General features: G+C 36.9%; 2 protein-coding genes across 3 annotated transcripts in view; both read right to left on the minus strand.

Annotated features, from left to right (window-relative positions):
- Positions 1-1,138: 1,138 nt before the first annotated feature.
- LOC101895204 (E3 ubiquitin-protein ligase Su(dx)) lies at positions 1,139-22,670 on the minus strand. 2 transcript variants are annotated; one of them, XM_005184098.4, is made up of 6 exons: positions 22,035-22,670; positions 16,134-16,393; positions 15,919-16,061; positions 5,648-7,854; positions 3,983-4,181; positions 1,139-3,912 (listed from the first exon to the last, which is right to left on the minus strand). In XM_005184098.4, the coding sequence occupies exons 2-6, from the start codon at positions 16,306-16,308 to the stop codon at positions 3,643-3,645; spliced, it is 2,994 nt and encodes a 997-aa protein (XP_005184155.1). In that variant the 5' UTR covers positions 16,309-16,393; positions 22,035-22,670; the 3' UTR covers positions 1,139-3,642. The 2 variants fall into 2 exon arrangements, with proteins under 2 accessions (XP_005184155.1, XP_058979917.1); XM_059123934.1 differs by lacking the exon at positions 22,035-22,670 and adding an exon at positions 16,462-16,523.
- A 1,761-nt stretch (positions 22,671-24,431) lies between these two features.
- Positions 24,432-27,996, minus strand: part of LOC101895375 (glia maturation factor gamma) — a 29,730-nt gene continuing 26,165 nt past the window's right edge. The window contains exon 3 of the mRNA XM_005184099.4: positions 24,432-25,498. Coding sequence (XP_005184156.1) covers positions 25,176-25,498 — 323 coding nt within the window. The 3' untranslated portion in view covers positions 24,432-25,175. The remainder of the gene's footprint in view (positions 25,499-27,996) is intronic.

Here is a 27,996-nt window from a genome sequence, read left to right on the forward strand (position 1 = left end):
TCCTTAAAGAATATTTCTTCAAGGACCAAAAAAATGTGAAAGTTTTTTAAAGAATATTTTTTGATAATATTTTTCAAGCACCAACAGAACATGAATTTTGGAAAGAATATTATTTCAAGGGCCAACAGAAGCGTAGATTTGTTAAAGAATACATTTTCAAGGACCAACATAACGTGGATTTTTAAGGGCTATGGACGTGGATTTTTCAAAGAATGTTTTTTTTCAGGGGTCAACAGAACGTGTATTTTTAAAAGAATATTTTATCAAGTGGAAATGAAATACTTTTCAAATACTTTTTCAAGGACACTTGGAACGTGGATTTTAAAATTATTTTTTCTAGGACCAACAGACCTAAAGACGTGGATTTCTAAAAATTATTATTTTAAGAATCAACAGAACCTGGATTTTTCTGAAATATTTTCTCAAGGACCAATAGAACCTGGATTTTTCTGAAATTATTTTTTTAAAGGAGCAACAGAAAAGTGGATTTTCTAAACGTATTTTTTTAAGGACTAACAGACCTTCAAACCTGGATTTTTTTTAAATATTTTTTCAAGAATTAAAAAGGTTTCAGATGTGGATTTTTATGATTATTTTTTCAAGGACCAACAGACCTTCTAATGTGGATACTTTAAAATTATTTTTTCGAGGAACAACGGACCTTCAAACCTGGATTCTTGAAAATTATTTTTCAAGGAACAACGGATCTTCAATCGTGTATTTCTTAAGATTATATTTTCACATTACATTTTTAAGTATCCTTAACTTCAGTCTAAAAAAAATTGATTTCACTTACTTTGTTTTTTTTTTGCTTTTGTTTTTCATTTTATTTATTTAGTTTTCTTTTGCTAAAGATATATTGTATTTAATAATAATACGTAATTTAATTAACAACAATAAAACCTAATATATAATTTATGTATATTATGCGTACGTTATATATATGCTTATGAAATTATGTATTTTTTTGTTATTATTTTGCGTTTTGTTGCTTTTTTGTTTCAATGACGGTGTATTTAATTTCCATTCACGATATATATATATATATCTTCGAAAGAATATATGCATGTCTTTCACGTTTTTTTTATTTTGTTTGTTAACCTCTCTTTAGGTTATTAAGTTTCATTTGTATTGGACATTTTGTTTTTTTTTTTCGAAAACAAAATTGAGAAGGATCACAATAAGTTGGAGGGGTGGAAAAAAAGAAAGAAGTGAATATAAGAAGAAAAATAATAGAAGTGAAAATTACATATATACAATAAAATTGGGTGTTGTTCTTGTCAATGTTTGAAGTTGGAAATTTAAAAGTAGTTTTCAGATGTTTCTCTGTCAAAATAGAGTCACAAATTATTGATTTATTTAAAAATGACAAATTTATTTTTAATAGAAGCTTGGATTTTATTGCCTTCAATTCCTAGACATGTAGTATCACGCATGGCTAGATAGACCCAACTCCTCTAAATATAAATGTCAGTATGATAAAAGTTGGACTAAGGATCAGTAATTTGATATCTCAGGTCAATTGCTCTATCGAAAAAGGCGTAGCATTATGCAAAGCAACAGATTAACAAGTAAAAAAGCTGTAAGTTCGGCCTGGCCGATCTTTGAATACCCTCCACCATTTGGAACGAATTTAGCAATTTTCAAAAAAATAAAATCCGTTTTCTGTCATAGGCTGTAGTACCCATAACGAAATTCAAATACCAAATTTTAAATAATTCCGGTAAATAATGTCGCTACAATCATCGAATATCGGGTGGTACCCTTATATGGAGGCTATACGAAGACGTGGACCTGCACAGACAATTTTCTGTCTTAGGATGTAGTAACCATAACGAACTTCAAATACCAAATATGAAACCATTCCGATGAATGATGTTGCTGAAATCATCAAAATACCGAATATCGGGAGGTACCGTTATATGGGGGCTATACGAGGAATTGGACCTGCATACAAAAATTTTTGGCATAGGCTGTAGCACCCATTAGGATCTACCAGCACGAAATTTGAAACGATTCCGACGAATAATGTCGCTAAAATCAGGAAAATACCCAATATCGGGAGGTATCGTTATTTGGGGGCTATACGAGGACTTGGACCTGCATACAAAAAACTTTGTCATAGGCTGTAGTACCCATGACGAACTTCAAATACGAAATTTGAAACGATTCCGGTAAATAATGTCGCTAAAATCTTGAAAATAACCAATATCCGGTGGTATCGTTATATGGGGACTATACGAAGACTTGGACCTGCATACAAAAATTTTTGGCATAGGCTGTAGTACCTATTACGAACTTCACGTACGAAATTTGAAACGATTCCGGTAAATAATGTCGCCAAAATCGTGAAAATACCGAATATCGGGGGGTACCGTTATATGGGGGCTATACGAAAACGTGGACCGACATGGCCCATTTACGAACTTAACCTGCCTACTGGTCAACTATGCATGTATGCAAAATATTAGCCTTCTATCTCAATTCGTTCGAAATATATGGTGGAAGGTATATAAATTATTTAATCATTCATTTGTTAGGAAATAACGAAAAAAGGCCAAATCGGGCACTGGAACATTTTCGTCCATCGAAAGGAAAATGAGAAGATATCCATCACTAAAATATTTTATACTCTTTGGGGCCCTCGTTTTCAAATATGACATGGAAAAATATTAAACATAATAATTTCTAAAAGATTCCAGTGAATATTTTTTACAACTGCATTCAAGGGTCACATTGATTTGATTTCCAAATTGTCGAAATGAAATATGTTTACATATAAATGTACAATTTTCTTATAAACTCCAAACAATGACAAGTTCTCCTCAAAAGAAGCCAGACTAATATACAATAGAATTACAATAAAATTATAATATTTATATATAAAAGAAAATAAAACAATGCATATATAATATTTATAATAACAAGCTATAAAGCTATACAAATACGTAGTTTTTTTATTTAAGAAAAGAATAACGACAAAAAGGGAGAAATAAATGTCTTTAAGATCAGTGTGCAAATAAACTTGGCTTGTGAATAAATATAATATATAAATGAAGATCAATTGTGGATGGACAAACGTTTAGAGGGAGGGGAGTACTGAAAGAAACTATTAAACAAGCGAAAATTGAACCATGGAGAATGGCATTATAAATAGAAATAGACTTCTTTAATAAAATGTTAAGCCAAAGCCCTTTTAAATTATAAGCAAAGAAGTTTCGTTTGTTTGTTTGTTGCTTTTTTGTTTTCTTCAAGGATATTTGTTTAAATTTAATAAACATTAACACAGTAACTTATTTAGGCAAATATTGTAAAGCCAATAATACAATTTGTTGGTAAAATTTTGTTTTTGTTTTTGGCCAATAGAAATTAGGACAAATTGGAAACTAGAAACCGACTCTTTTTTGTTTTTTTTTTCTACAATTAAAAGGAATTTCTACATTTTAAATTAAGTGTTTTGTTGTTTCGCATTTTCTTGCCCAGTTTTCTGGCAATAAAAGAAACCTCAAATTAAAAATAAAATTTAAATAATTTTAATTTCTATACAGAAAACATATCCATGCACGCTTCTCTATTATCATCATCATTGGCGGCAATTGTTTCTCTTGTTGCTGCTATAGTTTACACATCACTTCCGTCAAACTATTCCTGACAAAAACCTTCAGTCTCTTCAATGGCAAATGTTAGTTTCTCAACCAATTGATCATAACTCTTGTAGGGTGGCAAATCCAGACGATTGAAACAGGTATGGGAGCGTGGCAGCCACGTTTCCTTGCCCACTTTTTCAATGCAAAACCGTTGAGGGCCATTCGAACCCATTAGCTCAGCAAAACCGCCCACCGGGACACGACATGTACCGGTAACAAATTGCAAGAGACGGGCCCGCTTTTCATTGTCCGTATCGCGTACAAACTGCAATGAAATTGAAATATTTTAAAATGTTTTTTTTTTTTTTTCAAAGAGAAAAAAGGTCAATCCTTACCTGCCAGAACCATACAACCTGCTTGGAATTGCGATTGTAATGCCTATAGATGGTATTGCGCTGCCAATCATCCACATCGACATCTTGCATGCCACACAATATCAGCTCCAATTCACGTTCATCGAAATATTTCAGCCATTCTAGTGGCACAACTTCATTGAAACCTTCCAAAAAGGTTTTGGTTTGTTGTTCAATGCCACTGTAAATAAAAGGGAAAGGAAAAAAATATTATTAAAGGATATTACTTGAAAATATTTATAAGTCCAGAAGGTCTTCTCATAGAAGACCAGAAGATATTCGAGTAGAAGACCTTCTGCTCATAGAGGACCACAAAGACTTCCCATAGAAGAGCAAAAGGTCTTCTCAAAGAAACCCAGGAGTTCTTCTCATAGAAGATCAGAAGTTCTTCTCATAGAAGATCAGAAGGTCTTCTCGTAGAAACCAGAAGGTCTTCTCATAAAAGACAAGAGGGTCTTCTCATAGTAGACCAGAAGATCTTCTCATAGAAGACCACAAAGTCTTCCGATAGAAGACCAGAAGGTCTTCTCATAGAAGACCAGAAGATCGTCTCATAGAAGACCAGAAGGTCGTCTCATAGAAGACCAGAAGGTCGTCTCATAGAAGACCAGAAGGTCGTCCCATAGAAGACCAGAAGGTCGTCTCATAGAAGACAAGAAGGTCGTCTTATAGAAGATCAGAAGATCGTCTCGTAGAAGACTAAAAGGTCGTCTTATAGAAGATCAGAAGATCGTCTCATGGAAGACTAGAAGGTCTCCTCATAGAAGACAGAAAGGTCTTCGCATAGAAGATAAGAAGGTTTTCTCATAGAAGACCAGAGGGTCTTCTCATAGAAGACCAGAAGGTCGTCTCATAAAAGACAAGAGGGTCGTCTCATAAAAGACAAGAGGGTCGTCTCATAGAAGACCAGAGGGTCTTCTCATAGAAGACCGCAAGGTCTTCTCTTAGGTGACCACAAGGTCGTCTCATAAAAGACCAGAGGGTCTTCTCATAGAAGACCACAAGGTCTTCTCTTAGAAGACCACAAGGTCTTCTCATAGAAGACCACAAGGTCTTCTCATAGAAGACCACAAGGTCTTCTCATAGAAGACCACAAGGTCTTCTCATAGAGGACCACAAGGTCTTCTCATAGAAGACCACAAGGTATTCTCATAGAAAACCACAAGGTCTTCTCATAGAAGACCACAAGGTCTTCTGATAGAAGACTAGTTCTTGAGAAGTTTGAAAATTACACCTGGACACTCGGAATAAAAGCACCTCCAGAATAGAAGACCACAAGGTCTTCTCATAGAAGACCACAAGAAGACCTTCTCATAGAAGACCACAAGGTCTTCTGATAGAAGACTAGTTCTTGAGAAGTTTGAAAATTACACCTGGACACTCGGAATAAAAGCACCTCCAGAATAGAAGACCACAAGGTCTTCTCTTAGAAGACCACAAGGTCTTCTCATAGAAGACCACAAGGTCTTCTCATAGAGGACCACAAGGTCTTCTCATAGAAAACCACAAGGTCTTCTCATAGAAGACCACAAGGTCTTCTGATAAAAGACTAGTTCTTGAGAAGTTTGAAAATTACACCTGGACACTCGGAATAAAAGCACCTCCAGAATATTTCCATAAATAATAAATCTTTTTCCAACTACTCACCGCGTCATTCTCCACTCCGTCATCAGTGTGATGTACTCCTCCTTGTTCTCTTCGGTCACTCGCTCCTTTTCGCCATTCTCCTTCAACTCATGATGAATAATCTGGCCCAGCACCTCAAAATCGACACTAAACCACAACTCCAGCCCACACTCATCGATGTTATTGTCCTTGACCCAAATTAGCGAATTATAAAATTCCGGATCGATGGTTTCAATATCTTTGATGGTCAGTTTTTTATTCAACATACGCTTGTAGAATGGCATCGTAAAACCGGAATAAATGAAACGACCATGATACAGAGCCATGGCTATGAAACGACCAATAAATTTGAAATATTGCAAATGGTCGGGATTAACATAAGAGGCGGGATTTATTTGTAGACTATAGTTGTTTTTGTTGGCATATTCAAAAAGGCAATACATAGGATTGAGAACTTCATGTGAGAGTAGGAAAAACCATTCTCGCGAAACACCGCCATAATCGAGACCCTCTTCGCCGCGGAATATGATATAGAGACGGCGCCGCAGCTCATAGGCGGGCAGACGCATAATCTGATGATAGGAATCCTCGAATAGGGTCTGACGGGTCACAGTTATTTTGATATGGGAGGGCAGAGCATTGCTCTGGCACAAGTAACGGAACTGGGACAGCTTCCAACGGAAACTACGTTCATAGGCCCGCGGCACTCCATACACACCCTTGGCCCCCTTGGGTGCCCCGGGTCTGGGATCATCGAACGTTGTTCGTCGGGTATTGTGATCGACAAAGAATCTTTCGCCGGCGGCCGTATAGCGTATCTCCCAACCTGGCGGCAAGGGACCCTCATTGATTAGACTGACCTCTTGACCCTGGGTACGTGGATCCTCCCATTGTGTGGTGCGATTCTTATGATTAACAAAGTAAACACGATTGTCTGATTGTACTTTCTTCTCCCAGCCATCGGGCAGAGCACCCAGTGTGTCCTCGTCGTCTTGGGCCGGTGCCGCTGTCACAGCTGTGGGCTGCTGTTGTTGTTGGCCATAGAGGAACCTTTGATTACCTTGTGCTACGACATGAGCTCTTTGTCCTTGCCAGTGCTGGAAATGCATTAAGCGTTCACTGTTAGGTCTCTGCCAGGTGGTGGTCCTCGTATTATGGTCCACATAATACACTCGCCCTCTGGGATCCTTTCGTATTTCCCAACCCGGCGGCAGTGGGGTGGGTTTCTCCCAATAGGTTGATCGGGTGTTGTGATCGACATAATAACGTCGACCGTATTGATCGAAACGTATCTCCCAGCCGGCAGGCAAAGGTTCATCGTCTGCCTGGGCCGCCTGCAATTGTTGATCTGTGGCATTGGACACCGGCAAACCACTGCCGGTCACTGCCATGGCGGCTTGGGGATCGTTAGGCATCATACCACCGACAGCACCTTCCATCATACCCGGGACTGGCTGTTGACCCGCCGCCACACCTCCATTGGCATACATTTGTGACATAGGACGTGCACCTCCCGAGGCGGCTGAATTGCTTACCAGCGGAGAATTTGCAGTTGGACCGTTAATACGTGGATTGTGTGCCATGTGCATTTGTTGCTGCTGTTGAGCCACCATGGCGGCGGCAGTTTGGGGATCCCATGTGCCGGGTGGATTTGGTGCTCGTCTCATTGCACCTCCACCACCACCAACTTGAGAGGGTATCATGGCACCTGAACTACTGCTACGTTCCAAATTGCCATTCTGCATGGCCACCGGTGAACGGGAAGCACAGACACCGGGTGCCCCACTTTCGCTGACACTGCCGCTGGAACGCATACGCACTCGTGTTCTCACACCACCATATATCAGACAACTTCGTCCAGCAGCACCTTGTGCCGTTGCATTTATATCACCTCCTCCTCCAACAGGGCCAGCGGCGGTGGCGACACCAGCCGCTGCTGACGCTCCACCATTAGCTCCCATCATTGCGCCATTGCCGTTCTGCAACATAATACTACTCATATCGAGTTTAAGTCCATTCAAAATGGCCACCAGTTCACCGCTTTTCGTTTGACGATTATCCGATTTCGAGGTAACCAATAGATCCATACTAACTTCGAGAAATTCACAGCGTCCATTGTAGTGTTGTAAGATATGAGCCAAGCTGATGCTACGCTCGCCAAGCATTGCATCTTTGCGAAAGTTTGAATGATCCAGCACCTTAAAGTGTAGCACCGAATGTGGTGTTATCTGGGAAAGAGAAGAAAAGAGAATAGGTATTGTTAGAAGTCTCCGGAAACGAATCGTTAAAAACTAACTTAGAACCTATGGTTGGGCGGACCTTTCTGAGCACAATTTGGAGAAGAGAAACTCGCTGAGGAAGCTTGAAAGTTATATTAGAAAATGGAAACCAAAACAAAAAGGAATCAGGAATTAACATTAGTTATGTGCCTAAATTGGATATAGGTGGTCGGAAATACTGTCCTATTCCAATTGGTAAATGTATAGGATGTACAGACTTGTTCGATTAATTGGAAAAATTCGATGTATCGTGAAGGGTTTTAGAGCCACCTGAAGTCCTAACGAATGGGCCGAGAGGTGGATCTTTCATAACTATCTCTCCCAATGCAGTTAGCCTACACTGGAAATTTTGACATATCCTGTCATTGTTTTGTATTGTTTTCAAATTTCTTCATTAGATCTCGCTGAGTTCTGACCGGAGCAGCAAAATAATACCTGCTACTGGACTGGGAGGAATTTATTCCTGGATTTCACATTACTTAGATGTGGAAGAGGAGAATACTGGATATCAACGACCAACCCCAGTATTAGTACTATAGGTAAGGCCTTACTTCGATGGACATATAGGGTTTCAGGACAGAATAAGAGCTATCTTCTCGGTACTTTCTGCTTTAGGAAATTCGCAATTCTAGCTCTTTGAAGCTACGGTTGTACTTCCCCGAAAAATTTTGGAGGATAGCAAGCTGAAAACTCCTCGATAGAGAATTTATAAGGGTTCCAAAACTCTAGCCTATTTCACATTCACATTGAAATGCCATCTGGTACGAGAGCTTTGGTTGGTTTGGATTTGGAGATAATTGCCTCAACCTCACTGTGAATGTGATGAAGATAGGCTGCAGCGCTCGAGTTTCTTGAATCTTCGGATAACATCTCGTTTGGTCTTGTTTTGTAACAGTTGTTGTTGTAGCAGTTTTAACATACTCCGTTGTTTGTTTTCTGACTAATCCGGTTCTTCCTCAATGTCCAGGTTTAGGAATTCTGCTACCTTTATGGGCTGTAGCCAGAGATCCTCTGGACTGAGTTGGGTAGGTTTGGCTGGAAAATTAAACAGATGCAGCGTATTGTGCGGGCCTATATCGCACGCTGGGCAAGCGTTGCGCACATCTTCGTCAATTCGTGCCCAATACGAATTGAGACGGCTGCACCATACTGAACGGTTGTTGTCGTTGCTGTAATACATGTAGATGTTGGATTCTGCTAACCTGGTTCGAGCTCCAGATTTAAAAATTCGGCTACCTTAATGGCCTGTAATCAGACATCTTCTGGAGTGAGTTGGGTAGGTTTGGCGGTGCAATTAAAGAGGTACAGCGTATTATGTGGGTCTATATCACACGCCGGGCAGATGTCACGCACATCTTCGTCATTTCGTGCCCAAAATGAATTAAGATGGCTGCACCATCCTGAGCTGTAACTGCGCCAAAACTACCTTGGTTTGTCTAAGCAGCTGAACTCCGAGGTCGGCATTCATACTGTAATTGCTGATGGCATCTGCGACTACCTCAGCATGAATGCCACTCAGACCTGGCTTCTTGCTGCCGGCTAGCGTCTTGAGGGCCTTGTTCCTACTTTTCATCTTATGGCAGCTTGCGCGGATGAATTGAACATGCTGTCGAATGTGACCACTAGAATCTTTGGGCAGTTCGTGGTCGTATTAAATTTCCCTCGACCTGCAAACATTCACCTGTGTTCTCATCTCCTATGGCCTTTGAGTTCGTGGCGGTTATTTTCATATTCCTCGCTTGAAAGTATACGGCAAGCTCCGCGAGATAGGGGTTCAATCTTTCACATATGTCATCAATCATCAACCCGGCGCCATGATCGTACAATCATCCGTTACGTTCTCTAAACCGTCTGGAGGGCGAGGAATTCCGGAAAGCTAGAGGCTAAACAGTTCGGACATATCACCCCACTTTGGGGAACTCCCTATTTCACTCTACGTGCTTTGGACTTCTTGTTCCGGAATTCCACGTACCACTGGCGTCCACACGTATAGTTGATTATCCAAAGTTTCAAACTTGATTATGTATTTTTTGTAAAGGTGGATGAAGGTGGTGCATAACTGTGTTGCACTTTTTTTTGACAGCTGAATACTGACTTGGGGTTACCGAAAGCAGCTCCAACTTGATGTTACAATGGTCAAGGTGTTCTTACCATTTGGAGAGCATATGGTCGATATAAATATCTATACTCTGAAAGCCCTGATTGAAAAATAAAATATCATAAACAGGAAACCATACCACCGAAATAAAGCACTTAGACGTTTGGAGAACATCTCCCCTGCGTTTCCATGACAATTGCTCTACACTCCCGAACCAACCGAGTTCCACTTAGCCAAGGATTATCCACTCAGCAAATATTGTTTAGTTTATTGTTATTTAATTTTATCGAAAGACCGACAACCCACATTTTATGTCAATTCAAACTATTATTTCAGTAGAATAAAGAAGATATTTAAGCCCCCACAAGAAAACTAGTTTTCCTTCCCCATTGAATCATTTTTTTTTTTCATGAGGCTTCCCAAACCGCCTACCTACAATATTCTTATTTTTTTAATATTTACTTTACCTCATGCTAATTTTTTCTAAAAAATGCAAACAAACGAAAAACTAAGGAAAAAGAAAATTAGAAAAAAGTGAAAATGCTATCTGATCTACGTCATATTTATATAAAAAACAATTTTAACAAAATAAAGATAACGAAAATAAACAAACGTTCCTACAAATTTACTGTTAAAATAACCTAGGTAGCGACTACACATAGTAACATTTTTTTTCTTTCAAGAAATAAAATCACAGTATGTGTCAAATACAGGGTAAGATAAACCGACTCACGCTGCCCGAATGTTGCTCCGCGGTATTTTGGCCCATTCCCGCGAAGCACTTGCTTGAGGTGATCGACACTTTGGTATTTTTTAGTGCCTTGCTTTCCAAATACTCCAGACACAATGGTCCAACGGATTGGTATCCGAAGACTTTAATGGCCATTGTGCGCTGGAAATGAAGCGAGGAACCTCATTTTTTAATAAATCTTGGGTGGCGCGTGCTAAGTGCGATGGTGCTGAGTCCTGTTTGAATGTCCAAGGTCGGCGGCCCAAATGTTTGCGTGCCCAAGAGTTTAATACACTACACCCTCCAGAATATTTTCGCCATAATATTCGGCATTTATTCAGATGCCACAGTCGATTAATACGAGCGAAGAGCGACCATCGGCTGTTATGGCGGCCGACACTATCACCATGGCCAGCGCTTGAGTTCTGGTGGCCAACCGAAGGTGCACATTTTTAGCTGACCTCGTTGACAAGTAAACACGATCATTTTGTTTATTTACAAACTGCTGGACAACGAATGTTTTCTCATCGGAAAAAACCAAATTCGGCAGTTCACCACTTCGACCACTTTCGGCCAAGCGAAGCAACTCTTTAGCTCTTTTGAGTCTATTTTCATTCTGTTGCGGTGTAAGTTCTTGCACTTTTTGGAATTTCAATGGCTTTAACCTGAGTTAATTTTTTCAATATTTGCCGAATGGAATATTGCGATATGTTCAGCTCACGAGCCATTTTTCGACCAATGCGTCGCTTCTTTACATTTCGAACCATTTCTGCTGTTGTTGCTATTTACTTCCGTCTACTTCCTTGACGTCGGGCTACGCTACCAGTATCACGGTAACGAGCGTTGGGACGAGACACAAAAGATTTATTCGGATTTAAATGCTGGCGTGCTCTAACGATAGCCACTTGTGGTTTTCCAGCCAAATATAAAGAAATCACACTATCACGCCATCACGAATAACTTTTTTTCTTGAAAATTCTCACCAAAATGCTTTTTTACGCTTTTAAACAATATAATGAGCTATCACTGGAATATTTTTAACAGCTTTCGGACGAGTGGCTTAGTCTGAAGTTGGATGCAGTTTTTTTTTTCATCTCACCCTGTACAATAAATTATTCTTTTTTCCTGGGGAGAAAACTAGTATTTTATAACCCATATTTATAAGTTTTATTATTAAAATAAGATATTAGGTGTATTGAACTGAGTAATATGTTACTGGCCAATAAGACTTCTTTATTACAAATTGAATAAATAAATAAGTTTTCCTTATAACTTTCCAGTCTTTAAGTCTTTAACTATAGCCATGGTTAACCGATAGACCCAACATTTTATTTGAAACTATTTCGAAACTTCCTACTGGAATCTATTTGAAAAATTGACAATCCAAACTAAGAAAAAGTCATACTTTCTAGGACGAAAAGTGCCACCTCAACCCTTTCTCTGAAATACGTAGGCTTTCCATTAAACCTTATTCCTCAAGAAAAAAACCTTTTAACATCGTAAACAAAATTTGTTTCACAGTGTAATCTCTTACATTAATGGTGCCTAAACGCTGTCATCAAACACATTCGTACACGTAAAAAAGCCACAAATTTACGCACCCTTGGCAAACAGCGAACAAAAATCATATGGTAGCCAGCCACAAGCCGCCACACCAAACCCATTAAAACAAGAAACCGGTAGCAGCACCGTTTTTCACTCACAAAACAAATCACACCATGAACGAAAAATTGCAATTTGACTTACACACGCTCTAATTGATGTGTTAACAAAAGAAACCATTTGTAAATAAAGCTAAACACACCGAATACCCATTGACATACAACCGAACGCACAAACATAATTATGATACTGACTCTGGAGACAGTCAGACGGACAGACAAACAGTCAGCCAGCACGTATGCAAATATAAATAACAAACAAAACTGAAAAAAAAAGAAAATCACAAAAAATTATAATTCACGCCAAGGTAAATATCAAACAATAATAGTCGCCAGCATTGGCATTAATCGGTGATCAATTCGATGACGAGGACAAATTGTTTGGGTAATTGAAGCGTAATTGTTTTTTTTTTGGAAATTTACCCAACTAGCTAGGCAATAAAAAACAAAACGATATTGCTCAACTCAAGCTGTCAATGAAAATGTGCTGAAAATCCTTGCCCATGATAATGGGCATAAATCATTCTCAGAAAAACTCCACGATGATCCATCAATCATATAGATCGATATAAAAGATTAGTGAAATAACTGTCTGACTGACTGACTTTGAATCAATGTAGTCTTAGTGAGTAGGCTTGTGATAGGGATAGGTTTTTGGAAATTCGTACTAAAAGGGTACGAAAATTACTAAAAATTTAATACTTTGTATTGACCAAAAGGGAATGAGCTAGAATTTTGAAATTTGGTATGAGAGTCTCTGATGAAGTGCCGGATAGGTGTACCAAAGAGGTTTTGGAAATTCGAAATTTAAGGTTACGAAATTTACTAAAATGGCACTAATGGTTGAGTTGGAACTTCTCGTCCTAGAAAGTATGCGTTTTTCTTAGTTTGGATTGTCGATTTTTCAAATAGCCCCGGTAGGAAGTTTCGAAACAGTTTCATTTACATATTTCATATGATGGAAAAACTGCACCCAACTTCAGACTGCTGTCATTTCTAAGCCACTCGTACGACAGCTGTTAAAATTATTCCAGTGACAGCTCGTTATACTGTTTACAAGCGTAGAAAAGCAATTTGGTGAGAGTTTTTCAGAAAAAAGTTATTCGTGATGGAATTCAAGCGTAATAATGTGATTTCTTTATATTTAGCTGGAAAACCACAAGTGGCTATCGTTAGAGCACTCCAGCAATTAAATGTGAATAAATCTTTTGTGTCTTGTACCTTCGCTCGTTACCGTGATACTGGTAGTGTAGCCCTACGACAAGGAAGTGGACGAAAGAAAACAACAACATCAGCAGAAATGGTTCGAAAAGTAAAGAAGCGACTTGATCGAAACCCGGGTCACAGTGGCCGAAAAATGGCTCGAGAGCTAAACATATCGCAATATTCTATTCGTCGAAAATTTAAAAAATTAGCCATTGAAATTCCAAAAAGTGCAAGAACTTACACCGCAACAGAAAGCAAATATACTCAAAAGAGCTAAAGTGTTGCTTCGCTTGGCGGAAAGTTGTGAACTGCCGAATTTGGTTTTCTCCACTCCGATGAGAAAACATTCGTTGTCCAGAAGTTTGTAAACAAACAAAATGATCGTGTTTACTTGCCAAAGAGGTCAGCTGAAAATGTGCACCTTCGGTTGGCCACAAGAACTCAAGCGCCTGCCATGGTGATGGTGTGGACCGCCGTAACAGCCGATGGTCGCTCTCCGCTCGTATTAATCGACCGTGGCATCAGAATAAATGCCGAATATTATCACGAAAATGTTCTGGGGGGTGTATTAAAGTTTTGGGCACGCAAACATTTTGGCCGCAGACCTTGGAAATTCTAACAGGACTCTGCACCATTGCACTCAGCTCGCGCCACCCAAGAATGGTTACGAAATGAGGTTCCTCGCTTTATTTCCAGCGCACAATGGCCACCAAAATTTTCGGATACCAATCCGTTGGACTATGGTGTCTAGAGTATTTTGGAAAGCAAGGTTGGCACTAAAAACTACCAAAGTGTCGATCACCTCAAGAAAGTGCTTCGCCGAGAATGGGCGAAAATACCGCAGAGCAACATTCGGGCAGTGTGCGACGGTGTCATTGGCCGTTTGTAGGCCATAATTCGTGCCAAAGGTGACCAATTCGAACAAATCTAAACTTATTCTAAAATTTGATGCTATTTCCGATATTTTTTGCTTTCATTCAATTAAATTTAAAAAAAAGTATATCTCACCCTGTACAACTGTTTTAAAAGTATTCAATGGTGCTAAACTTCGATCTCTGCTGATGACTTGGTTGGAGAGACGTAGATTGTTTTGTATATCCATACTAAATGTTACTAAATTTGGTATTGGGCGAAGGAATAGAGCTAAAATTCTGACATTTGATATTGAGGTCATATTGGTTTCTAGGGAGTCGTGGAAATAAGTTTGTACTGAAAAATTTAATGTGGGTCTATTGTGCAACGGTTTGCTAATATCGAAATGAAAGGTTTTGAAGATTTTTTTGACTTTAAAAGTTAAACATTTTCCTTTTATTCTTTCCGAAAACAGAAAAGCTTTAATGACTAACTTCATACTTTCATACACTGATTAAAAAAAATTGGTCCAAATTCAAAAATTAGGACCAAAACCTCCGAAGGTGTAGTCACATGAGTGCTGTACGAAAAAGTGGACCTATGTACATTTATATTTTTTGAGAAGTTAAACTAACCGACGTCAGACGTCTGATTTGGTTAAAAATTGGGATCGAAACATTCAAGATATGGAACATGTGGAAGCACAGCTATATACCAAAATGTGAACCTATATTGGAGATATTTTTGTGAGGACCTATATTGGAGATATTTTTTGATTTTGTGCCAAATGAGAAACCGAAATGCCAAATTACAGATGTTTATGTTGAAAATTGGGGTCGAAACCTGCAAAATCAAGAGATACTGTCATTTGGAGACTTTAACTAAATACGGACCTACAATAAATATATTTTTGCGAAAAGAAATGTAAAATTACAACTGAAATTAGAACCAAAACCTTTAAAATACCGAAAATCCAAGGATACCTGAATATAGGGTACTATACAGAAAAGTAGACTTATGTTAAATATTTTTTGTGAGAAGTAAAACTAAAAAATGAGAAGCCGAAATGAAAATAAAATCTAAATTGTTTGAAAGCTGGAACGCAGTAGAATATGAACCGTTTTATATATTTCTCAAATACGAATAGCGCCCCAACTGAGTACGAAATGTCCAGCCAAATAGGTACATGTTGAAATCTGTTTAAGACTAGGCCCTATCCGACCACAAAAGACTTATAAAACCATCAAAACGATATTAATGGTTATATAACTAAACCATTTCCAATAGAGGCGGTGTCAGAAAAGATATTGAAGCATTTAAAAATTGTTAGGAGACCTTATCATATTTCAAAATACCATAAAATTATAAATTTCATAAAACCAATCAACTCATATAAACTTGGGGACCTAAATTCTGTTTCATCCTGACGAGAATAAAATCTTTCAACATAATATAAAATTACTCACCAGCACTGTAAATTCTTCATTCCATTTGGGTAAATATGTGTTTTTAACAAAATCCGTTTTACGTTTACTTTTATTATCGATTAATAGTTCCACATATGGATTGGGTTTTAGAAAGCCACTATTTCGTAGTGACGCCTCTTCAACTAGAAAATAAAAAAATTAAAGGTATATATGTAATTGGAAACATGTGTTGAAATTCTCATCGCAAAACTTACTTGTTACACTCAGTTGATGATAGCCTTGATTTGTTGATGTAGCGGCTGCGGAACCATTACTCAGCGCCGATGATGACGATGGTCCCGAATTGTTGTAATCACCCACAACGGATGAAGCAGCTTGTGCAGCAACAAGTCCGCCGGATGCAGCTGCCATTGCATTACCGGAGGCCATGCTCAATAACAATTTGGTGAAATTTTAAAATATCTCCTTACAATAGTTCTGGCAATTTTCTTCAGCAATAGTAATGATGAAGTTTCTGTAAAAAAAGCAGTTATTTAATATTTTTTTTTTTCCTTTTTCAAAAAAGTAAAAATGTAATCGTACAACAAAAATAATTGTGTTATTAACGGCCTAGAATGTGAAATGAAAATTATTCATGACAATATCAGATTAAGCCAACGGCGATAAGAAAAAAAAAAATACACAAAAAAATGGCAAGTCCATATATAAGGCAAACTCACGCACACACGAAGGAGTCTTCGATAGTAGAAAGTTACCAGAGATAAGATTTCGAAATTGTATATTTAACTTCACCTATGGGCTTTGTTTGATTAAAACCCATTATTGTTCTTGTTTTTCTTTTTGCTATAGAAAAGAACTAGTATGACGTCCATCCATCAAGATGTATTGCTACAATCTCGCATGTAAAACTTATCATGTGTAGAAAAAAAACGACAAGCAAAAGATTCTGCGTCTGGTAGATACTCCGTATCATAGACGTTCCTACAGACTCTGAAACAAATTGTTAGTCATAGTCGTAATTTAAGAGAAGTACTAAACTAAATCGAATAACTTGGTTATGGGAGAGAAATATGTGGGGCAGAGCAGCATTTGTATCCTTATTTGTTGGATGTATTGAAAGGATCAAACTTACGTTTCCATCTTCATGGAATGTAAAATCGGTGGTAATTCTTTAAAATAAGGAATATCGGAGGCATCGTTTTATAAGTGATATTTTTGCGATAGGTTTAAACTACCCACTGAAAACCTGATAAATTTAGTCAATCAGGAGACATATAGACGATATTAAAAAAGTAGTTCCACTTCTCGCAAAAATGTTCAATGTAGGTCTCATTTTTTTCAGTGTCTTATTTTTTTTCAGTGTCTTATTTTTTACAGTGCTGGTAGCACTTGATCTTTGATATAAAAATGTCCAAAAAATGTCGGAAGAGAGAAGAGAGAGACTCTATTAAGAAGTCTGAGTGGCCTCTATACTGATGCAGTCACAGATGCCATCAACAACCACAGTTTTAGTTCAGCAGTCACATTTAACGACGTAACTGTGACTGATCCGAAGAGGTGCGCTGGCTGTTTTAACCGCCAATTTGTCGAGCACCCCGAGAGTGACAAGCCGAGGCGAAGAGTACTACGTCGTATAAGAGCTCTTCCCGCCGAGGATGTACCTCCACAGTTTACGATGGGTGATGTTGCGAATGTCATCCGAAACGCTAAGTCATCTAAAGCGTTGGGCCCGGACGGAATATCAATGGTAATGTTGAAGCAACTGGATACGCCGGGAGTTGAGTATTTAACCAAAGTCCTTAACTTGTCGTTAGCCACCCACATAGTTCCCGAAGCCTGGAAAATGGGCAGGGTGGTCCCGCTACTGAAGCCTGGCAAGGATGCCAGCAAAGGCGAATCATACAGGCCAATTTCGCTTTTGTCGCCAGTAGCAAAGACTCTCGAGGCCTTACTCCTCCCCAGTATTAGAGGAAGCTATTCAGTTGCTAACCATCAACACGGTTTCCGTCCACTACACAGCACTACAACAGCATTGCACGCCATATCCACACATATCAGTCGAGGACTCAACCAGAACAGGCCGTGCCACAGAACAGTAGTGGTGGCTCTTGACCTATCAAAGGCCTTTGATACGGTCAACCATGCTACGCTGTTCGAGGACATTGAGAACACTACCCTCCGGCCAAGTTTGAAACGTTGGATAGTCAACTATATGTGTGGACGCCAGTCGTACGTGGAATTCCGGAATAAGAAGTCCAAGCCTCGTAGAGTGAAACAGGGAGTTCCCCAAGGTGGGGTGATATCTCCGGAACTGTTTAACCTCTACCTTTCCGGAATTCCGCGCCCTCCAGACGGCATCGAGATCGTAACTTATGCGGATGATTGTACGATCATGGCGTCGGGTCCTGTAGTTGATGACATATGTGTCAGGGTGAATAACTATCTCGCGGAGCTTGCCGCCTTCTTCCACGCGAGGAATATGAAAATATCCGCCACTAAATCGACGTTGCAGTACCTGCTTGGGTGTTATCGCGGGAGTCACCCTAACCACCATATGGTGGATAGAACTCCTCCACCCAGGCGTGTCAGGAAGGACCTGCACGATCTAGAGAGAGAGGTCCAGCGATATAAGAGAGAGCCTCTAGATCATGAAGCCTATCAATAGAAGCCTATCCGAATAGCATTCATACTGATGCAGTCACAGAGGTAGTTAATAATTACAGTATGAATGCCATACTCGGAGTCCACCCCCCCATCCATTGCAGCTGAAGAACGTCGGCTGCCTAGGCAAACCAGGGTAGTTTTGGCCCAACTACGTTCAGGATGGTGCAGCCGCCTCAATTCGTATTGGGCACGAATTGATGAGGATGTGCGGAACGCCTGCCCAGCGTGCGATACAGGCCCGCACAACACGCTGCACTTGTTTAATTGTCCTGCCAAACCTACCCAACTCCGTCCAGAGGATCTATGGCTACAGCCCATAAAGGTAGCAGAATTCCTAAACCTGGACATTGAGGAAGAACCAGATTAGTCGGAAAAAACAACAGAACGTGTAAAACTGCTACAACAACAACAACCACAGTTTTAATGCGAGGATTAAATCTTGTAAGAAAAAAATCCAAACAAAGCCGAAAATCATAGGTCTAACTATATGGGGTCTATTCAAAATGTGTTCCTTAAACATCAACGTATTGCTGGTCTTTGAAAAAATATTCTTTGAAAAATCCACGTTTTGTTGGTTCTTGAAAAAATATTCTTGGCAAAATATACGTTTTGTTGGTCCTTGAAAAAATATTCTTTGAAAAATACACATTTTGTTGGACCTTGAAAAAATATTCTTTGAAAAATCCAGGTTTTGTTGGTCCTTGAAAAAAAAAAAATTCTTTAAAAAATTCACGTTTTGTTGGAGCTTGAAAAAATATTCCTTGAAAAATCCACGTTTGTTGGTCCTTGAAAAAATATTCTGGGAAAAATCCACGTTTTTGGATCCTTGAAAAAATTTTCTTGGAAAAATCCACGTTTTCTTGATCCTTAAAAAATCCACGTTTTGTTGGTCCTTGAAAAATATTCTTTAAAAAATCCACGCTTTTGTTAGTCCTTGAAGAAATATTCTTTGAAAAGTCCACGTTTTGTTGGGCCTTAAAAAATATTCTTTGAAAAGTCCACGTTTTGTTAGTCCTTAAAAATATAATCTTTAAAAAAATCCATGTTTTGTTGGTCTTGAAGAAATAATCTTTAAAAAAATCCAGGTTTTGTTGGTCCTTCAAGAAATAATGTTTAAAAAAATCCACGCTTCTGTTGGTCCTTGAAAAAATATTCTTTAAAAAATACACGTTTTGTTGGACCTTGAAAAAATATTCTTTGAAAAATCCACGTTTGTTGGTCCTTGAAAAAATATTCATGGAAAAATGCACGTTTTTTGGCCTTGAAAAAATATTCATGGAAAAATCCACGTTTTTTGGTCCTTGAAAAAATATTCATGGAAAAATCCACGTTTGTTGGTCCTTGAAAAAAATTTTCTTTGAAAAATCCACGTTTTTTGGTCCTTGAAAAAATATTCTTGGAAAAATCCACGTTTTCTTGATCCTTAAAAAATCCATGTTTTGTTGGTCCTTGAAAAATATTCTTTAAAAAATCCACGCTTTTGTTAGTCCTTGAAGAAATATTCTTTGAAAAGTCCACGTTTTGTTGGGCCTTAAAAAATATTCTTTGAAAAGTCCACGTTTTGTTAGTCCTTAAAAATATAATCTTTGAAAGATCCACGTTTTGTTGGTCCTTAAAAATATAATCTTTGAAAGATCCACGTTTTGTTGGTCCTTAAAAAAATATTCTTTGAAAAATTCACGTTTTGTTGGTCCTTAAAAAAATATTCTTTGAAAGATCCACGTTTTGTTGGTCCTTGGAAAAATATTCTTTGAAAAATCCAGTTTTCCTTGATTTTTGAAAAACTATACTTTGAAAAATCCAAGTTTTGTTGGTCCTTTAAAAACTATTCTTTAAAAAATCAACGTTTCGTTGATTTTTGAAAAACTATTCTTTAAAAAAAATTACGTTCATTTCGTCCTTGAACAAAATATTCGTTAAAAAATCCACGTTCAATTCGTCCTTGAAAAATATTCTTTAAAAAATCCACGTTCTGTTGGTCCTTGAAAAATATTCTTTAAAAAATCCACGTTTTGTAGGTCCTTGAAAAATATTCTTTAAAAACTCCACGTTTTGTTGGTCCTTGAAAAAATATTCTTTAAAAAATCCACGTTCAATTCGTCCTTGATAAAATATTTTTTAAAAAATCCACGTTTTGTTGGTCTTGGAAAAAATATTCTTTGAAAAATCCACGTTTTGTTGGTCCTTGAAAAATGTTCTTTTAAAATCCCCCGTTCTTTTGGTCTTTTAAAAAACATTATTTTAAAAAATCACGTTTTGTTAGTCCTTGAAAAAATATTTTTTCAAAAAATCACGTTTTGTTAATCCTCGAAAATAGATTCTTTCCACGTTTTGTTGGTCCTCGAAAATAGATTCTTTAAAAAATCCACTTTTTGTTGGTCCCTGAAAAAATATTCTTTGAAAAATCCACGTTTTGTTGGTCTTTGAAAAAATATGTTTTGAAAAATCCCTGTTTATTGGTCTGTAGGTCCCTTTGTTCTGGGAATCCTTGAAATATATTCTTAAAAAACCAACATTGTCTGGTGGCCTTTGAAAACGGTTACAGCACCAATAGTTTTATTTTTTTTAGAGAAAGGTAACTTCTTCAGAATCGGCAAGTGAGCAACCGTTAACTGGACTGGTCTATATTTTTGTATTACTACTCTCTAATGTTGCTATATCCTGGTGATGGGTAGGTCAACTGGTAAATTCGGTCCACATCGTTTCGACTCTAAATAAAAACAATTAAAATCAACTGTGGAAAATTGTTATTTTTGTTTTGGTGAATCATGTTTTTCTTTTTTTGCCGATTACACACTGAACCCTATGGCACTGAGGCTACTCGTGTTTCGTTAAATGCAGCATTGTGATAACAGCTGACAGGCAGCAAAATAATTCTGTGCTTGCTTGGAAAAGCCAACAAAAAAAAACTCCACAAAACTGACATGAAATTGGAATTTTTTTTCTCTATGCAGAGCACTAGCGATAACAAACTTTCAAAACAAAGATAATAATGGCCAAGAAATGAAGTGAAGTGAAGAAAACGAACAAAAATCCAAGTTGACACCACACAAACAACCTGACCTTGAGTTGTTTTGATTAAAAACAAAGGAATGGTCAACAAAGATTGCTGGTAACTCCATGTACTCTATGAGATCTAATACCAAATATAAAATAAGAATAGTTTGTTTAAAATTTTCCAAGGAATATTAAACCATTCATACATTACCAACAACGTTGGTTGACTGGCTGGCTGGCCTGACCAATGTAAAGGAATGTCTGAGCGTAGTGGAATGTTAGGTGCAACAGAAACAAATATGCAATAACACGTAATAAACGGCAACAAAGTGGAATGTGAAGAACTACCTATACAAAAGTGTGTATTTCTGGTCGGAAAAATAAAACCGAAAACAATGGCCCATGATAACTCTCCTTATACCGAAAACAGGAATAGAAACAAATGAAAACGATTATAAATAGTGCAAAATTAATTCATGTATAACATAATATACCTTGTAATGATTACGTTGCAGTAATGCCAAGCGGCGGCGGCAAGGCAGCGACGACAGCAGTAACAGCCGAAAAACGAGCCTATATTAACTGGAATTTATATTTGTTTTGACCAACAAGAGACTGAGCTGTCCACACACAAAAAAGGTTTCTTGGAATTCTTTTCTATAAATTCATTTTCGTTGCGTCAAACCACCACCACCACAACACATACTTGCGCTGCTGTCACTTGCAGTACACAATAATACACATTGATGCGACACTACTGTTTTATTATTTTTTTTTCGTCACTCTTGTTTCCTTTGACCATTCCCACACCGCACCGAAAACAAATCATTCATCAACAAAACAGCAGCGACGACGACAATTCTTTTCTTTTTTTCCCAACAAAAATTTTTCTTTCCTTCTTCGATTGGCTTCGGCCACCGTCAACACTCATTCATCGGAATTTTTGACTTTTCTACGCAATGTTTTCACAATATTTTATAGTCAATATGTACGTATGTTTGTTTAAAACTATGTGAACTTTGTTCTAATGCAATTTTATCTATATTTTCAACAGTAATTAAAGTTATATTGCCGTATTATATTTTTTTACTAGGGATGGTCGTTCTTCGTATCGGGGACTAATCGATTAATCGACAATTTCATTGAATGGAAAATGGAGTACAAACGGTTGATCATGAAAAACAATCGATAAACATTATATCGATTTTATATGTTTTTAGACGTTGCTTTGAGTATAATGTCCGATTAGATAGTAAATATTAAAGGCCTTTACTTTATAAAAATAGTCATAATGAGGACTATTGGCAATGTACCTATACCGAGAGACAGAATCAAGTTTCACCGAATGAACATGACATAATGGGGAAATTTCAGTTATCGATAACTGAATAACAGCAATTTATGTCATGTTCATACGGATATAAAATAATTGACAATGAAAATAAGATATATTACAGCGCATTTAAATTATTGAAGATAAAATAAATAAAAAACTTGTTCTACGGGGTAATATGAAAAAACTGCAACCAACTTCAGACTGCCGTCATATCTAAGCTGTTAAAATTATTCCAGTGACAGCTCATTATGTTGTTTACAAGCATACAAAAGCATTTTGGTGAGAATTGTCCAGAAAGAAAGTTATTCGTGATGGAATTCAAGAGTGATAGTGTGATTTCTTTATATTTGGCTGGAAAACCACAAGTGGCTATCGTTAGAGCATTCCAGCATTTAAATGTTAATAAATCTTTTGTGTCTCGTACCATCACTCGTTACCGTGATACTGGTAGCGTAGCCCGACGTCATTCGAGGAGTTGGACGAAAGAAAACAGCAACATCAGCAGAAATGGTTCGAAAAGTAAAGAAACGACTTGATCGAAACCCGCGTCGCAGTGGCCGAAAAATGGCTCGTGAGCTGAACATATCGCAATATTCCATTCGGCAAATATTGAAAAATGAGCTCGGAGTTAAGCCATTGAAATTCCAAAAAGTTCAAGAACTTACAACGCAACAGAAAGAAAATAGACTCTAAAGAGCTCTGAAGATGGCCATCAGAACTCATGGTGATGGTGTGGGTCGCCATAACAGCCGATGGTCGCTCTCCGCTCGTATTAATCGACCTTGGCATCAGAGTAAATGCCGAATATTACCGCGAAAATAATCTGCAAGGTGTATTAAAAGCCTTGGGCACTCAAACATTTTGGCCGCAGACCTTGGACATTCCAACAGGACCATCGCACTCAGCACGCGCCATCCAAGAATGGTTACAAAATGAGGATCCTCGTTTCATTCCAGCGCTCAATCAACACCTAGATTTTTTATTGAACATGCGATAAAATACCTAAAAATACCCATCCCACGTTGGGCGCCAATTGAAAGATTATAGTTCTATATAAGGAATTCTAAACTAAAAAGTGTGTTAGGCGAACGTTCAGACCAATGATAACAAACCTGATCATATTATATTATAACATTTGGAAGAATCCTCACGTTGGGGCCAATTCATAGCTATTTTTAATCAAATTAAAAAAATAGATTTGTAAATATTTGGTCAAACAAAAAAATATCTAAAGTTTTTTGGAAAAGTAAAATCATAAAATGTTGTAACAGAACCCACGTTGGGCGCCGAATGGCTTATTTAAAAGGACGTGTGACGGTTTCATTGGCCGAAATTTTCCGAAATTTTCCGCTTTCATTCAAAAAAATTAAAAAAAAAAGGAAAAATATGGCATTTGACTTTGGTGCAGTTTTTGGTATCTCACCCTGTATGTGTTCTTTTCGTACTGCCGAATAATTTACAGAGGTTAATTTTCTCAGTAAGTAATAGAAAATTACATTCCCATCTTAAGATTAGTAGAGGTATGGATATGAAATAAATGAAACAACAATTAACTTTTGTATTTTTCTTTTATTTAGAATGTGCAAGTATTTGAATAGCATAATACATATTTGTAATTAAAAATTGGTACATAGAAAAATTTGGCAAGGTAGGTTTTTGTCAAATAAGAGATAGAAAATTATCGCAAAGTTAGTGTCGAACAACGACACTAGCCCCACAAACAATTGGGAAATGGAAACAATTGAATTAAAAAAAATTAATAAAAAAAATTTCCTAAAAATGTTCATACTAATCTCAAAGTAGCCTTTTAGCTTTGTTTTTGGTCAAGATAATAAACTAAAAAAAATATAAATTATGGAAAATTTTAAATTAAAAAAATACACATGTCACGTACAAATAAATACAAGGAACTTATTCATACAGCGATAAATGCTTTTGTCTTTTGTTTTGCAAGGAAAATATTCATTATACAATTAGATGATATTGTAAAAAAAGAGTTTTTTGTTGGTATACAAAAATTTGGTATATAATCGTTGGTATATGGAGGTCATTTATATATGTATGTATATATATATTAAAATTATTTATGTATATTTACTTTATATACTTATGTAGTTATATATGTATATTGTTATTACATTGTTTGCTATTGATATTTAAAATTATTGATTAAAAATATTGCTTGATTGGCTGTGATTGAGTTACATTTATATATTTATTTTGTTTATATCTCTGAGCTTTTACTGTTTCATTTTATATCTCCTTCCATACGTCCTTTTTTTCTCTGTTGTTTCTTTTTTTATTTACTCAATTTCTCCTTCAGCCAGTCTTCAGTCAATTCGTCTAATTCACGTATCTCATAGACTCGAGTTAGATCGATTTCACGCTGCAATGCACTCTTGGTACAGGCGTACATCATTTGCAATTCAATTTGGCTATCGCGTGGTGTATAGAATATAAAACACATGGGATATGATATCCGAGAATCGTCGTGAACCATTTTATAGGTGTAGATCACGTAGCGCGGCTGATGTCCGGGCAGTTGTTCCTGCAGATCTTCGACGGAAATGTCATCAATGGCATCATCGATAACAACAAGTTGTTTTTCGCGATCAACTTTTACTGTGGGAAGAAAACGAAAATTATACGACATTAATAATTGTGTTGAAAAAAAATTAAATTAAATTAAATTAAAAAAAAAAAAAACAAAATATTCATTAAAAATACAATAAAAAAGGCATAAAATTAAAAATAAATAAAAAAATAGGTGGGAGTATCAGACGGATTGATCAGAAAGACATTTTTGGGAACGCTGCTAGAAAAAAAAATTCTTAAAAAAAAATATATTTTGTTGTTGCAAAATGGCTAGGCTTAATTCCATTATTGTTGTTTTTATAAAAACATTGTTTGTTTGTTAGTGGAGAACGATGGTAATGTTTGCCAGGGGGTAAAGCAGGGAATACCTAGTTTTCGGAAAGAGCCATTAATCCTAATCAGTTCCCCTGTTTTTTGTCTGGCATATTCTCCCCAGAAGTTATTTTAAAAATAATTTCTATGACAAAAAAAAAACTTTTTTTACCCAAGTGACGAGATCGTAAGCTCAATAGAAGAGGATTGCTGGGCCTTTCCGAAACCTAGGTATTCCCTGCCTTACCCCCTGGTAAACATTACCATCGTTCTCCACTAATAAACAAACGTTGTTTGGATAAAAACAACAATAATGGGATTAAGCCTGACAATTTTGCAACAATAAAATACTATTGTATACCGAACGAACAAGCCAACACTTTTCGAAAAAAATATTCTTAAAAATCCTTTGTCCTTGAAAAAATATTCTTTTGTGTCAAAAAATGTTTCTTGAGAGAATGAAACTATTCCCAGAGTCATGAGTCGTTTCTCGAGATATTTGCGATCGTTTGAAATTGGAAAAAAATCCTTCGTCCTTCAAAAAAAATTATAAAAAATCCTTCGTTCTTCAAAAAATATTCTTAAAAATTCCTCGTCCTTGAAATAAAAATAATTCAAAAGTCCGTCGTCCTTGAAAAAATATTATTTTGTCTAAAAAATGTTTCTTGAGAGAACGAAACTATTCCCAGAGTCATTAGTAGTTTCTCGAGACATTTGCGATCGTTTGAAATTGGAATTGAAATTGCTCGTCCTTAAAAAATATTAAAAATCCTTCGTCCTTCAAAAAAATATTCTTAAAAATCCCTCGTGCTTAAAAAAATACTTTCAAAAGTCCGTCGTCCTACAAAAAATATTCTTAAAAATCCCTCGTCCTTGAAAAAAAATAGTTCTAAAGTCCGTCATCCTTGAAAAAATATTTTTTTAAAACGTCCACGTTCTCTTGGTCCTTCGAAAAATATTCTTTAAAAAATCCACCTTCTCTTGGTCCTTCAAAAAAATCCACGTTCTCTAGGTCCTTGAAAAATATTCTTTTAAAAAATCCAGGTTCTCTAGGGCCTTGAAAAATATTCTTTTAAAAAATCAACGTTCTCTAGGTCCTTGAAAAATATACTTTTAAAAAATCCATGTTCTCTAGGGCCTTGAAAAATATTCTTTTAAAAAATTCACGTTCTATATGTCCTTGAAAACAAATTCTTTAAAAAATCCACGTCGTTGAAAAAGTATTTTTTAAAAAAATCCACCCTCTCCAGGAGCTTGAAAAAATATTTTTTAAAAAATCCTCATTTTGTTGGTCCTTGAAAAAATATATTTTAAAATATTCACGTTCTCTAGGTCTAAAAAGCGCTTTCTTTAAAAAATTCACGTTTTGTTGGTCCTTGGAAAGCGTTTTCTTTAAAAAAATCCAAGTTTTGTGGGTCCTTGAAATAAAAAATATTCTTGAAAAAAATCCACGTTCTGTTGGCCCTGAAAAAATATTTCTTTAAAAAATCCACGTTCTGTTGGTCCTTAAAAAAACATTCTATAAAAAATCCTTCGTCCCCGTCTTCATATAGCCCACATTGAACGGTAACTCCCGATATTGGGTATTTTGATGACTTAAGGACATTATTCACCGGAATTGTTTCAAATTTGGTATTTGAATTTCGTAATGAATACTATAGCCTAAGACAGAAAATTGTCTATACAGGTCCCCGTCTTCGTATAGCCCCAATTGAACGGTACCTCCCGATATTCGATATTTTGTTGATTTTAGCGACATTATTCACCGGAATTGTTACAAATTTTGATATTTGAAGTTCGTAATGAATACTACAGCCTATGGCAGAAAATTGTCTGTGCAGGTCCACGTTTTCGTATAGCCCCCATTGAACGGCACCTCCCGTTTATCGGCATTTCCATGGTTTTAGCGAAATTGTTCACCGATTTTTTTTCAAGTTTCGCATTTAAATATTGTAATGGCTTATGACAAAAATTACCTATGTCGTCGTTTAGACCCTAATATGACGGCTAAATTTGGCATTTTTATCATTTAAACAGAATTTTTAACGGATTTGCCAAATTCGTTCCAAATGGTGGAAGGTATTCAAAGTTCGGCCTGGCCGAACTTAAAGCTTTTTTACTTGTTTTTTTTTTTTTCTTTGATTTCTCTCCCGTTTTTAATTTCCTTATAAATAAAACACATTTCTTTTTTATTCAAATTTGACTCTAAAAGA

This window comes from Musca domestica, unplaced genomic scaffold, assembly GCF_030504385.1.
Source record: "Musca domestica strain aabys unplaced genomic scaffold, Musca_domestica.polishedcontigs.V.1.1 26, whole genome shotgun sequence".
Lineage (NCBI taxonomy): Eukaryota > Metazoa > Arthropoda > Insecta > Diptera > Muscidae > Musca > Musca domestica.